The sequence below is a fragment of the Cynoglossus semilaevis genome, unplaced genomic scaffold (genome assembly GCF_000523025.1).
Source record: "Cynoglossus semilaevis isolate Cse_v1.0 unplaced genomic scaffold, Cse_v1.0 scaffold1382, whole genome shotgun sequence".
In the NCBI taxonomy this organism is placed as follows: Eukaryota; Metazoa; Chordata; class Actinopteri; order Pleuronectiformes; family Cynoglossidae; genus Cynoglossus; species Cynoglossus semilaevis.
The window spans coordinates 106,224-119,970 of record NW_007585126.1 but is presented as its reverse complement, the minus strand read 5'-3'; the positions used below and the strand labels follow the sequence as shown (position 1 = coordinate 119,970).

Sequence of the window (13,747 nt, the reverse complement as noted above, 5' to 3'; positions counted from 1 at the left end):
TCAAATATAAAGGCGGAGAGAGTCACAGCCTACCGAAGGAAAATGGTGTGATTTAAAAACCAGGAAGGAAAAGGAAATATCAAGGAGTGTTCACATAAAAAAAGCACAAAGAAAGTTTGTGTTCTTTTATTACTAAATATAGTGCAACATTAAACACTGCGTTTCTTCACCCTTTTACTTGTTTCCAACAACGTCAACTTCACTTCCCCTGCTTTTTTCCCGTTTGTAACATAAGGCATTATCCTTGTTCTGTCACTGCCATGTGCCACAAGGTCAATCCTTCTTTCTGGGAGAAAAACCTGCTTTAGATTCTGAGACGTAAACATAACACAGACCCTGCTCAAAACAAGACAAAAACTATTGAAAAAAAAAAAGAGAAAGAATAAAAACAGAACAAGTGTTGGTTGGTTGTTTTTTTTTGTTTTTTTGGGGGCAGCATGTAATTTTTGGAAAGGCAGGGCAGTATGGATGATGGCGATGACCTCCTCAGTCAAATAGCCAAATCCTTGAGGAATAAAAACTGAGCTGTGTGTACCACAGCATACCCCCCCTCCCAGACATCATCAGTGTGCGCAAGAGCAGCTGGGGGGGCCTTTGGACTGGTCGGGCCTTAGAAGGCCTGCTGGGCTGGGTTGTAATTGAATGTTGTTGGCACATGGGGCCTCTCTTCCAGCTTGTCATACTCCAGATGGAATTCCTTTGAGAGCAGAGACGACTTTAATGCAGGAAGCTGTAATGCACAATCAAGGCTGCTAAAATCAAAGTAATGCTTACCTTTGCTACTTTCCTCCAGTTAAGACAGTCAAAAAAGTAGTAGGTGCCTCTCTCATAAGCGTTGGTCTTCAGTGTGGGCTCCATGCCGGGCGCTCTGGTTATCCAAACCCGCTCCTCTTTGTGGTACCTCCAGTCACGGTTAAAGCTGATGGTTGAAGTCAGTAGAGGAGTAAGACTGAAGACTAATCATTTGTTTATAACTATAATATTATAATTTAAACTAATAATAAATAACTATGAACGCCTAAAGTAGTGACAGCATCCCCACACCTAACTAAAGACTAAACCACTGACTCTGGAGCTCTAAGGAGCATTAAATGCATGTGGTACTCACAGCTCCACTGCTGCCAGAAGCTGTAGTAGGTCACCACCACTCATGTAGTAGAGATAGAACAACAAGTCTTCACCATATCGAGCCAGTTTGATGGCAGCCAACTTAAAAAAAGATTTGAGGTAGCAAAGAGTGAGAATTACTACACAATGCATAGGGGCTGAAGATACTGGAGCTCAAAATTACCTTGTCCCTTATGTGGATATTGGTTAGGTACTCTGAAGGAACATGGAAGTCTGCAAAAAAACAAAAACAAATAGTACTTAGTGTGTCTCCAGCATGGATTCTATACAAGCCTGCTTTGATACAACTCTTCCTGTGTGTTCTGACTGGCTGTGACTGAACCGTAATGTCGCCCTTAAAACCTCTCTCTAACAATAATGTCTTACCGATGTCCTGTGGTCGACAAGGTGATGAAGCCCAAGGAGAGGCAAACTTTGGGTACAAGTTTCTGTCAGAAAATTAGGTAACAGTCAGGTTATTCAATAGAACAAGAAAACCCCAGTGCATTTGAATGAGCTACTCTATGATAGACATACTGGTCCCATTTCAATGTGCTGGACATTCAAGGTGGTTTTTAACCATTTTACTGTAAATAGGACAATACCGTCTTCTTACTCTGGTGAATTCAAGTTAAGTCCCAGTGTTGTGAGGTCGCTGCCAAGTGCCAGATGGACCATCCCTGGATCAGTCTCTGCTGCTCGGATAAACGTCAGCAGACCAATCATGCCGAACTGGTCTGTCACCATTCCTGAGGGAATGTTTGTCACCCGACCTACAGCAGCACAACATTTTCTGAGTTTATTGTACTTTTGAAATAATCTGCTCTGTCACCATCATAAATATTTATCTTCCGGTCTTCACCCCAACTCTTCCCATTGTTCTTCGTGCCCAGCTCTGTGTAATGCTGTGTATTTAAGATCTTTCTCTCCACTGGTTCTCTTTAGACATTTTCTGTGGTTGATCCATTCACCTGATTCCTGAGGCTTTGAGGAATTAGTTCATTAATCTAGTTAATTGATTTGTCTAAATCTAAACCTAATATTTTTTTTCTATTCCTTTGCTAGTCATCGGATTTACAGTAAGATTTTTATACTGTTTAAGTTTCATTGAATTTCCACTACACTGAAAAACTAATAGAGAAGACAATAAATAATTAGTTCTTCTTACTTCATAGTTTTTATATTAAACAGATGATTTCCTCTATATGGGTGCATTTGTAACATAAGATGCCACTTCTGCCCTGCTTAGAGAACAAACGGATATTTGTTTGACTATCGTGAGTGAATCTTCATATAAGTTCAGCAGTAAATGCCTAAAACTAATCAATACCCTAATTCTATATTCATAAACAAAACATAATGGATGCATTAGAGCCCAGAACAAGCCACTGACAGAGTAAACAGACACAAACAAACCAATGAAAACACAGAGATGCTCTTTAGAAAAAAACAAAGCCTTTCTAAAATTCTCTAAGACGCAGGCCAGACATCACGTCTGGGCTGACATAGAGAAAACAAGTGATATGATTGGCTGAGAGATCTCACCATCGGGTAACACCTGGATCCCTTTTTTCTGGTTGTTGTTCTGTGTGGTAGCCGTCTTGTCTCCGGGGAACTTGGGTCCGTCTGCATTCGATGTGCTCTTGCTTGTAGAGTTCAAGTTCTGAACAGGGAACTTTAATAATTATTCGGTTACAGTTAATTTGATCATTATTAACTTGTTTTTTGGTCAGTGGGTATATATATATATATATATATACACACACACACACACACACACAGATATTTAGTATAGAGTTGTCCTATGTTTCCTTATATTAAAATATATGTAAGTGTCTCACACTCACAGTTTTGTTGTCATCATTGTTCAACGTGGGGTCCTTATAGTTTGGACCAGGCAGTGCAGGAAAGTCCTCATTATGTATTGAGAAATCCTGTGTCTGTTCAGTCGATGGCTTTGTTACCATGCCAACTGGATTGTGTCAATGAAAAAGGAAAATTAGCAGTTTGCGTAAACAATGTTCACAACAATGTCAGCAAAATCATTTGACTGTAGAACACTTCTTGTAGCCACTGTCTTACCATAAGGAGCTCTTCCAGCCAGCGGGTTGATCACCGGTGTTGGGTTTCCAGGCCCTTCTCTCCGACTCCTGTCAGCTAACGCAGGAAAGTCTGACAAATCCAGTGCCGTCACATTTTCACTCCCATCTGCAGCAACAGGACAGTGAAAATATTTCACTGATCTGTGTCTGATGAAAGTTGTTTCTATCACAGTAAGGGTTGCAAAGACTTGCAACATTAATAACATTTTATATCGATACTTGGTTTGAGGAGAAAAAGACTCCCTCATTTAAGGCAGCCTGACCTGTGCCATTGAAGATGTTGCTTGATAAGGAGTTGTTTATTCCAAAAACCTGATTGCGGTTCATACCAAATCCTGACATGCTGCAGAGAGAGACAGAGAGAAATAAGCAATCAGCTCTGCATCAAAACAGCGTTGTGTAAAAAAAAAAAAAAAAAAACAGATCAAGATTTAAGATGTTTTTTTACCTGTTTATGGTGAATGGTTGACGTGCTGGCTGCTGTTTGGGCATACAGATGATACTGGGAGAGCTGCAGTTGGGGCTGCCCAACCCCGAGCTGCTCATACTATTGGTCCTACTGCTGATCCCAATGCTTTGACCTACCTGAGAGTGATTTAGCATGTTCCTAGAGTTCATTGGCAATGTCCCCCTATGAAATAAAAACAACTATGTTTACATTTTTCTGAGAAATACCTTCTGATCTATGATATAGCAATATATTATGTGTTACTCTGTCTCTGGCCCACCTGCTTGGTGACGGAGGAGTGTGGAGGGACATGGTGGGGACTCCTGTTGTGGGAGTGATATGACTTGGTAGCTGACTGCCCTGTGTTAGATTACGGTTTAACTGAGGCGTATTGTTGCCCATGCCCCTGACGGAGAAGCCCAGTGTACCTGCAGCATGATATAAACAAACAACAGTGCTTATCTATATTATCAAAATTGCTAATTTTCTATGCATATCCTTTATATTCTTCAAGATCTAAATAACCATCTGAAAAATGTGATAATCATATAAAAGTAAAAATATATTTAAAAAAATACTAACTTTGTGGACCGTACAAACTTGCACCAAATTGCGACAGCTGACCAGACGACGATGGCGAGGGAGACGAGAGCATCTGAAGGAAAAGAACAGAGGGAGTGATTTAATGACAGAACTGCTACTCTACTGTGAGACAAATTATAATACATGTGCCTGTGGCTGACAGAACTCACATCTTTGTCCGACCGATGTGGAAACATCGACGGTTGATTGTAATACATGTTTTCATCAGAAAAGTCGTTATCGACCACCTCCACAAACTCTCCAAATTTCTTTCTCGTAGCACCAAACATGCCTTTTGTCACCTGCAGCAGAGATTGGTGGAACAAACATTCTACATTAAACACATGCAAATACATTTACACTGAAGCCAAGATACCTGTAAACAAAAGAAGTGATTTATGTTCAATTAATAAAAATAAGAATCTGTTTGGGGTATTATACTGAACTCTGGTAACCTACTGTATTAGTTTGGTGTGATATCTAATAACTTATAATAAAATATTAATATTAAGGCAATGCCAAAATGCAATGTAATTTAACTGGATGTGGAACAAACATATAACGTTTTATGGAACATCTCTGGCGCATTTTAAGAAGGAAAATTTGACAATTGCTAACAGACACTGTTAAAAGTTTTGACTCTAGGTTTTACAATTTGTGTTTCTATTTCCCAGAAGGTTAAAAAGAGTTATCCAAAAAACGATTGTATAATTTCCCAAGTGACAGACCTGAAACATCAAGGTTCAAAAGAACGGATTACAGATTCTAGTTTTTATTGCATTTTAAAGTTTACAAACTTTGACAAGAACTGTATTTTCGTAGTATAATTTGGCATCGTTTGTATTAATGTCAACTTCAGTGGAGTTTGTTTTTAAATCTGTTAATATAGAACTTCGACTGCCAGACAAAGTATTAGTACTGAAAACTAATTACTATGACGTGGGACAAGTAAAAAATATAAAGGGAGAGCTGCCGCGTTACTACTTGTGTTTGTTTCTCTCACTTGTGTGGTGTTTTTTGTTAACAGCAGACAGGGGAAATAACAATAAAGAATTGCCTAAGTTGACACTGTGGAGCTAAAAGGCTAGTTAGCCAAGGCTAACGTTCGCAGGCTAAAGCAATCAGTGTGATTAGCACAGTCGAACGGACGAAACAAGTGCAACACTGCAAACATTTCTACGATCAACCACCTGGCCTGTGCTACAGAGCAGTGGTCAGTTATGAGCAGCAGCACCGGTCTGTCACCACATACCCACACACAGCTCTCCGTTTGCTCGCATTAGTTTACGCTCGGTTTGCAGCTGCAGTCCCTGCCACGGTTTGCTGAAGCTAGCAGCTAGTGAACGGCCCCGTAGCGACACCTAAGAAAACGCTGTAAACGCGTCAAATATTCAAGGCTTATATCACAACCAAGCCCGGAGAATGTGAACAAGAGAAAAGAATAAAATTCCCTCACCGCATCAAACTCCCCTCTCTTCTTTGCATCCAAGATGGCTGAGTGTATTGTAAACCGAAAGAGGCAATAGCATTTACCCTCTGACCTTACAACCTGCTGACCACTTCCGTACACAAACCCCGGGCCGCTACTCCTTCAACCTGCAGCCTGAACAATCAAAGGCCACATCATTAGAATAAAAAACTTAACACTGTTTAAAAATGATAATTATAAAAATTAATGAATCAATAAGGAAAGGAACGTGAACTAGTTGCCATTGCGACACAGCACACCACTGCACACAACGAAATGTGACCTCTGTTTTTAACCAATGTTTTTAACCAATCCAAACCAAATTGAACAGTGGGCAGCTTTAAGCGCGGATTCAGTCAATTTTTACATAGCACATTTTAGATAGTTGGGGTTTTTTAAACTTCCTATTACTTTTTAAAGTTCCAAATCTACCTGGTTAACACAAATACTAATAATTATTTTAAACAAAAAATAAATAATAACAGTTGGTGACAATATTATTTAAAAAAGAAAAAAGTTCAAGCAGATCAAGGAAGTTGTAACAGGATGTCTGACCTTACTCGCTTTGCTAGAAGATGTATTTTACTTTCCATACTAGTGTGAAAAGGCCTCCACAATGTTAATTATTATTATTATAATTACTGTTTTATGTCAGAAAATTATGTCCTTTGGGATAGTTAGTTGGGATGTTTTTGAGCGACTTGGGGTTATTTTTAGGGTTATTTGTTAATTTTTTTTTAGACATTGGACATTGTTAAATGGCATGGTGGATCATCTCCCTCGGGCAATTATTTCTTACTTTGCTTTATATATATATATACAGTATATTTATATATATACAGTATATTTATATATATATATATATATAATCTGACATGAAATTTATACAAATATATTAATAAGTTATTCAATTTTACTTGTTAAACTATGGCACAAGTGGTGTTGGTTTTGGCACTTAGCTGTTTCTCTCTATGAGTTTATCCTCTTTTATGCTGTGTGGGCTTCGTGCCTGTGTGGTCACAGAACACTGACAAGTGCTAAAAGCAAAGTGTCGGTGAGTAAAAACAGATGGGGGCACAGTTGCCCTTTCTGATAAGGAAAATGAATTCCTCCCACAAGACAGCCCAAGTTCACAAGACAACACTGGTAAATCAAATAAAACAGATTTATTGGTTAATAAAATCATAAAAAAATCTAATAAAACACCGATTTCAACAAAATGCATAAAAATAAAATGCAAAGATTTAACATATACTTGAAATAAGTTGAAGGCTTGTCTGAAACTTCAAGCAGGTCTAGTTTATATTGCTGTGTCTCTACAGTAAAGTGATAAAATATTTTTCTGCTTGATCATAATACTGTTTTGTATCCCTGTAACAGACATACACGCATTTCAAACCATTATGTACAAGACAGTACTGATATTTTACAGACCAGAGAAGCGTTTTTAGTAAAACTTAGTTCTCTAGAGAATTAATCAACTTGGTTTTCTTTGCAAAAGATTTCAGTTAGTGACAGAGACCTAATAGTTTTGGCCGTCTTGTCTGGTCCGGGGTACAGGTCCATGAGCAAATCCAGGCTGTTTAAAACCGAATGTAAACGACCTTTTCTGCTCTTTTATCACAAATCACTTCTTATGCTTATCCCTGGCATCCTGCTCCTTCCTGTCTCTCTCACAAGTACCTCTGTCATCGTGGAGAGGGGTGGGTCATTAGGCACAAATGGGGAGGAGAGAGCAGCTTGTGGTTGCTATCACCATGAAAGTCAGGGCAAAGCTCAGAGTCACTGAGAGATAGTGCGAGGATAGCACTGGGGAATATCTGCACAGGGAATACAGTATGTTTTCAGACCATTAGGTTGAATAAACAAATGGATTTGTGCGAAAGACACAAAGAGCTGTGGACTTCAAAGAAAACCATTGGAAAGTAGGTTCTTTATCATTTTTGTTAAGTAATTTCATCAAAAAATACTTGTGCATTTTACCTCAAATTTTGGTGGCAGAATATGATGTTGTGAAAATTTTTACCAGATGTATGGAGCTTACTTGAGTACAACTCTTATTGGGCACTGTGGTGGAGAAGCAGTTTTGTGCTAAGAGACAGTAAAGAAGAAGATGGGGAACGCCATGCGAAGTGTTGTCGCTTTGATTCCCTCAGAGCGATGTCAGCGTTTCTTACTGGGAGATCTGAAGGAGATGCCTCTGGATCGGACCCTGGACCTGAGTAGTCGGCAGTTACGTCGGCTGCCTGCCGCTGCCTGCGTCTTCAACGAGCTGGTGAAGCTCTACCTGAGTGACAACAACCTCAGTACCTTACCTGCAGAGCTCCAGGAACTGAAGAAGCTGCAGCTGCTGGCCCTCGATTTCAACTGTTTTGAGGAGCTTCCTGTTGCTGTCTGCAGATTGCCACAGCTTAGTATCCTCTACCTAGGCAACAACAGGCTTTACCAACTCCCCAGTGAACTGAGAGAACTTAAGGAACTTAATACTTTGTGGCTAGAGACTAATTGCTTCACTGTTTTCCCTGAAGTGGTCTGTAAGCTTTCCAATCTGAAGACCCTGCACCTCGGATATAACCAAATACACAGAATACCAGACGAACTTAAAGCACTGCAAGAACTCAGAAGCATCTGGCTCGCTGGCAACCAACTTGCAGAATTCCCACCAGTCTTGTTGGAAATGCACTTTCTAGCAGTTGTTGATGTAGATCGCAACAAAATACGTAAATTCCCAGGCCTGTCTCACATGCAAGGATTGAAACTTATCATATATGACCACAACCCCTGTGTTAACGCCCCAGCTGTGGGTGAAGGAGTTAAGAGAGTGGGACGCTGGGCAGACAGCTCCAATGACGAACAGGAGGATGATGGATCAAAGGCAGCAAGTGAGACTACACCTGAGGATGTAGCAGTACCGTCCGAGGAGAAGGTTAATATTTAGGGTCAAATTGACCTTCAGCTGTGGTAGAGGCCTCCTCACACATAATGGCGTTCACATTGAGCACTTATGGCAGAGGGCTGTGTTGTACATCAGGCTGATAGTGTTTGGTCCATACATGGTAAAGACAGTCACATGAGCTATGATGCTGGAGAATACATTGAGTAGAGAAGTTTTGACTGTGTAAAAATATTTTTAATCTATAAATAAAATGATTTGTTCAAATTTAATTAAATAGTCCATGTTGAACTTTATATATATACATATATATGTATATAATATAAATATTTGCCAGTCATATTAAAAAAGTGTCAATATTATTATATCATTGTAGGAGCCAGTCATTAAATTACACATTATATTTATTTGTTTAAAACTTTAAAAGCAAAGTCCTAGTTTATGTTCAGTATTCAGCAAAAGTTAAAAAACAAACACTGGTTTGTTTGTCGAGGAACAAAGAATATAACTCATGCATGCGGCTGTGGGCTAGGGCTTCTGTTCAGTTCCAGAAAAACCTGATGTAGAATTTGATCATTTAAATCAACAAAGGAAGGGGAGTGGCTCTTGTTCCAACAATCTGAGATAATATCAGTACCTGCTGAGGCTAAATGTGAGGTTTTTAATACAATTGATGGATGGTCCTGGTCAATTAGTGCACTCCTTATCCAGACCAATGCATAATTCATCTGACAGATTGGGGCCGTGGCTTTGAATAAAAGCTGGTAGTGGGTTTTAATATCATGCCATAAAATCCTGGTTTAAAGCGGATGATAAATGCAGTTTATTCCACACAGCTCAAAAGACAGACATGGTCTTAGACAATGTGACAATTTGCACATTGGGATCATTACAAAAAATGGTTAAATACAGTTATTTAACCAGAAATAGTATATAACATATACTCAGTGAAATATTACAACCTTCTTTCTATATTATTTCACTAATAAAACTTAGTTTGTCAGAGAATATATGATATTATCAAAACATGTAACTGTCTTTAGCTATAATCTGTAATTTTTATTTTACAGTTGGTTCACATTATAATATTCCTGACTGAATTTCAAGTACTGTAGTATTATAGGCAAACTGTCACCTGTTAGAAGCTAAACATTTTTGGTTTAATTTTTTTGGAGCAGATTATTTGCATTTATACAATATATGTGCTGGGAAACATTTATCATCAAAAATGTACAACAAATTTGCTTTATAATCTATTTTATCAACTTCAATGAAATAAAATGAAAATGACAAAGAGTTTTTTTATATTCTCCATTTAAATGTAAACACTTTCTTCCCTAACATTCTTTTCTTATGGAAATTGGAAGGATTTTCCTGTTTGGAGTACAGAAAAACATGTTTTGCAAGGTGGGTTTACCAGCACTCCCCATGACCCTGAAGGTAGATGTTTGAGGATCTGTATTCTCATAGAATTGCAAGCACACATGTTTAAATGTTTATTCCAATACCAGTGCATTAATAACAGCCAATCAGTAATATCACAGGCAACAAGCTGAATATTCTGAAAGACAGTATAGGAAGAACAAGTGTCTCACTTCAATATTATGCGAGTTACACATGGTCATCCAATAACATATGTGCTGTATGTTCCCAAATGTTAAATACAAACATGTTTAAATAAACAAAATGTTCATTAACAAACATCTTAAAAGTTAAATCTAAAATACTTTGGTTCATCCTTCTTGTAATTAAAACACAAAAAAATCCAAATTATACATTATTAAATTAGATGATTATGACCCTCAAATAAAATGAGTCTCACAAGTCTTGTGTGAGTCATGAACATTAACATAGCTACCACACCGAGACAAACCCTCTCTCTGTGCTAGATGGAAAAAATGAAGTCAATGCAACTACTTTCTCATATCCCTAAGGCTCAACCATTAGAACACTGTACAGTTATTAGAATTGTTGCCCTAGAAAAAGAAATCACATGCATATGCTTTTTCTGGAAATTCACATGCAAAAAAAAAGGCTACATTTATTCTTGAGAGGGCACTAAATAAGATTCATTATTGATGCTGATTTCAATGCTAGACATGGTGTGTCTCAGACACTGAAGGCTATGAGACAGGAGTCACCTGACACAAACAACACACAACCTGCTCCGCTGACTTAGCAAGGCAATCAAATATATGTAACCATGCTCCTTATGTGGTAGAGGAAAGTACTTTGATGCCAGGGACACATACACAGAGAAGGTAAGCATGACACATCATCATCCAAGGTCACAATACTGCAGAATAAGACAAGGCTGGAATGTAATGATACATGATATAAAGAAAAAAAAAAAAAACAACAGCACGAAGATAAGACTGTAACAAAGCTGTTCTGTTCAAGTTGTACGGACACACTGTCAAAGATAACAATATTGTTAGTTATTGAGTCACAGCAGTAACTGGAATCTTTTGGATATAACATATCAATATAGCCCCATGCATCAGACCTTAACTATTCTCATAAACTAATAAGTTACATGTTATTTTGAATGACACAATCATACTGTAGGTAGTTAATGTGTGGAGTCAGTGGGATGATTTACAGTCACAGGCTCATCCATGGCCCTGGTCTCTGTCGGAGTGTTGTTTCGGCATCTGGAGGTGGAAAACATTCATCCAACATCTCTGAATTGTCTTCATCATCAGGCGCCTTAGAGTCCAATGATCCCTTTTCTTCAATAATAGGTAAATCTGCTCCACAGGCTTCTCGAAGAACCGTGGACCTCTGAGGTGACACATCAGCCTCTGTGCCGTTTCCTTGGGAATCAGGGGCTTCTATGACAGAACCAACCACCTTAGGAGACCCAAGATCCTTCTGAGAGTTTTCTCTCTCCATACGTTTTCGAGCGTCCTCTCTCCTCTGCTGCAAACGGGTGTTGTCTCCCATCATTACATTGACTCTTACATGGTCTGGAGGCCATAGGCCGCCCCAAATGAATTGCAGGTAGCCGAATAGCACAACAACACTGAGGAAGGCAAAATTGGTAGCCACACCAATAACTGCAGATGTTACTGGGAAGTTGTAAATAATGTAACGGATACCAGTGAAGTAGGCATGTATGCGGAGCTGCGATGAGTAAATCTGCACTCGTTTGGACTGGATCTGTATGACAGCCCCCACAGTGGGGTGGTTAGCATTAGTTTTGTAGTCTGAATAGAGCTCGACCTCTATGAGCTGCTTCTGCTCAGCCATGCCTGTCACGAGGAGAGGGGAAAAAAATAAAGTGCTCATGGTCTGCAGAAGGCTGGAGCGGTAGTGCAGCATTGTCGAACGTCCCACTGATGAGACAATTTTCCCGTCCTTAGCATAGGAAGACATCCTAACCATAAACATGCCCAGATGCTCATTGACCGGTGACTCGGGCATCTCCAATTCCAAAGACACCCGATAAGGTTGGCCATAAGCCATCACCTGGTCTTTGTCATTCCTCAAGAAAGAGATGTTGGCAGTGGGGAATGAACATAGTCCTGCTTCCGAGGTAGCACAATCAGAGGTATAGTAGAAGTGCACAGGGGTGGAGAAGCTCACAGTGGGCATGTAGGAATAGTAGAAGGTTCCATAAAGAAAGATTGACACCCATAGTAACAGACCCAAAACACAAAAAAGAATGGCAGCCTGAAATAAGGTCCTTCGAGCTTTGAGCAGGGTAACAGCTGCCACATCGTGCAGCCAGTGAAGTATGGGTCCCATCGCAGCTCCCATTGAGTGTGATGCGGCGCTTGCTGCGTTTTCTCTCGTCCTGACTGGGGTTCCTGTTCCTTCTGAATGACGCGTCTGTAGAGCGTCCTTATATTCAGCCATCAGTGGGTAGATCCCCTGCAGAACCGTGAAGCTAACCGCTTATCTTTCATCAAAGACTTACAATGTTAGCTGTCCTCCACCAGATTCAACACTGACAAAACAGAAAGGACACACACATTTATGGGGTCTGTATTCCTAAATGTAGGATAGCGATTCCGTTGGCGTAGCGACCGTTTTTAAGCTTCTTAAAAACTTAGCAGTGGCCGGAACACAACGAAAACAGAAACACAAACATGATCACGACTCTACCTCTTTCGGTTAACTGACGACTACAAATCAGCTTAGAAGCACACTACCGCCACATGTTGGATGAGGGAGGTTCTACAGCTATCGCTATAATTACTGTAGTACCAGGACCACTCTTTCTCCTGTTATTTCTACCTGAACTACAACTATGTTTACAACTATTGCTTTGTCTACCACTACCGATACAATCACTGCTACTGCTGCTGCTGCTACTACTATTAATACTTTTAATTAATACTATTAATACTGCTAGTGTTGCCACAACGGTTTTTATAATTTATACTACTAGTACCAGTTCAAGTTAAATATGTCTAATATATGCACTAAACAATTATTCCCAAAAAAGCAATGTATCTTTTAAAAATGGAATAATACTAAACCATGTAATTTGGTAATTCACTTGTACATAAGGACAAACTAAAAAAATAGAAGACAGATCAGGTCTGAATGGTGGAGTCTTGATGCCCATTATTATTATTATTATTATTATTATTATTATTATTATTATTATTATTATTATATTGTGGTTGTTATTGGCAGTCAACTTTGTTTCAGATACATTTGACAATGTAATTTATATCTGTGTACTGCTTACCTTTTTTGCCAATTAGATACAGTTATTTGCATGACTACTCTTTACCTGTGGTGGTCGTTTTACTATAATGCTGTAGTCTACACTGTGGCAGGTATTCTTGGATATAAGTAATACTGCCACTGCGCTTTTGTCAATGTACATTTCTCAATATGGGAAACAAAAAGAATATTTCAAAGCCAAAATCCCTGGTGATATGGTTGAGAGCTTAATTTTTCTTTGATCTTTACTACCTATTCAGTTGAAATTGAGAAGTTACATGTTATGATACAAAATCTACCTAACATATTCTTTCCATAAAGGCATGTTAAGACATTCAGTAGTCAAACAAACAAAACGTATTTAGTTTTTCTCCTGTGGCTTGATGTAAAAGAAATTTTGATTGGAAGGTTCTCATTCCTGGATAATGACAACAACTGGTAACTTAATAGTCGATATTTACCAATAA

The 13,747-nt window shown here is 38.9% G+C and overlaps 3 protein-coding genes across 4 annotated transcripts; 1 reads left to right on the top strand and 2 right to left on the bottom strand.

The window, feature by feature from the left end:
• Nucleotides 1–110: 110 nt before the first annotated feature.
• Nucleotides 111–5,982, bottom strand: cnot2 (CCR4-NOT transcription complex, subunit 2). The gene is made up of 15 exons (XM_008337511.3): nucleotides 5,696–5,982; nucleotides 4,410–4,541; nucleotides 4,240–4,312; nucleotides 3,938–4,085; nucleotides 3,658–3,840; nucleotides 3,473–3,552; nucleotides 3,190–3,315; nucleotides 2,955–3,079; nucleotides 2,653–2,770; nucleotides 1,724–1,880; nucleotides 1,495–1,556; nucleotides 1,292–1,341; nucleotides 1,109–1,209; nucleotides 775–919; nucleotides 111–697 (listed from the first exon to the last, which is right to left on the bottom strand). Exons 2-15 carry the CDS (start codon nucleotides 4,527–4,529, stop codon nucleotides 611–613), a joined length of 1,575 nt encoding a protein of 524 aa, XP_008335733.1. The 5' UTR covers nucleotides 4,530–4,541; nucleotides 5,696–5,982; the 3' UTR covers nucleotides 111–610.
• A 672-nt stretch (nucleotides 5,983–6,654) lies between these two features.
• lrrc10 (leucine rich repeat containing 10) lies at nucleotides 6,655–10,956 on the top strand. Its single transcript, XM_025053804.1, has 2 exons — nucleotides 6,655–7,632; nucleotides 7,737–10,956. Exon 2 carries the CDS (start codon nucleotides 7,821–7,823, stop codon nucleotides 8,643–8,645), a length of 825 nt encoding a protein of 274 aa, XP_024909572.1. The 5' UTR covers nucleotides 6,655–7,632; nucleotides 7,737–7,820; the 3' UTR covers nucleotides 8,646–10,956.
• LOC103398774 (seipin-like) lies at nucleotides 10,084–13,712 on the bottom strand. Of its 2 annotated transcripts, none has more exons than XM_008337504.3 (2): nucleotides 13,303–13,712; nucleotides 10,084–12,552 (listed from the first exon to the last, which is right to left on the bottom strand). In XM_008337504.3, the coding sequence occupies exon 2, from the start codon at nucleotides 12,459–12,461 to the stop codon at nucleotides 11,205–11,207; it is 1,257 nt and encodes a 418-aa protein (XP_008335726.1). In that variant the 5' UTR covers nucleotides 12,462–12,552; nucleotides 13,303–13,712; the 3' UTR covers nucleotides 10,084–11,204. The 2 variants fall into 2 exon arrangements, with proteins under 2 accessions (XP_008335726.1, XP_016886388.1); XM_017030899.2 differs by having other exon boundaries at nucleotides 13,348–13,712.
• Between the last annotated feature and the right edge of the window lie 35 nt (nucleotides 13,713–13,747).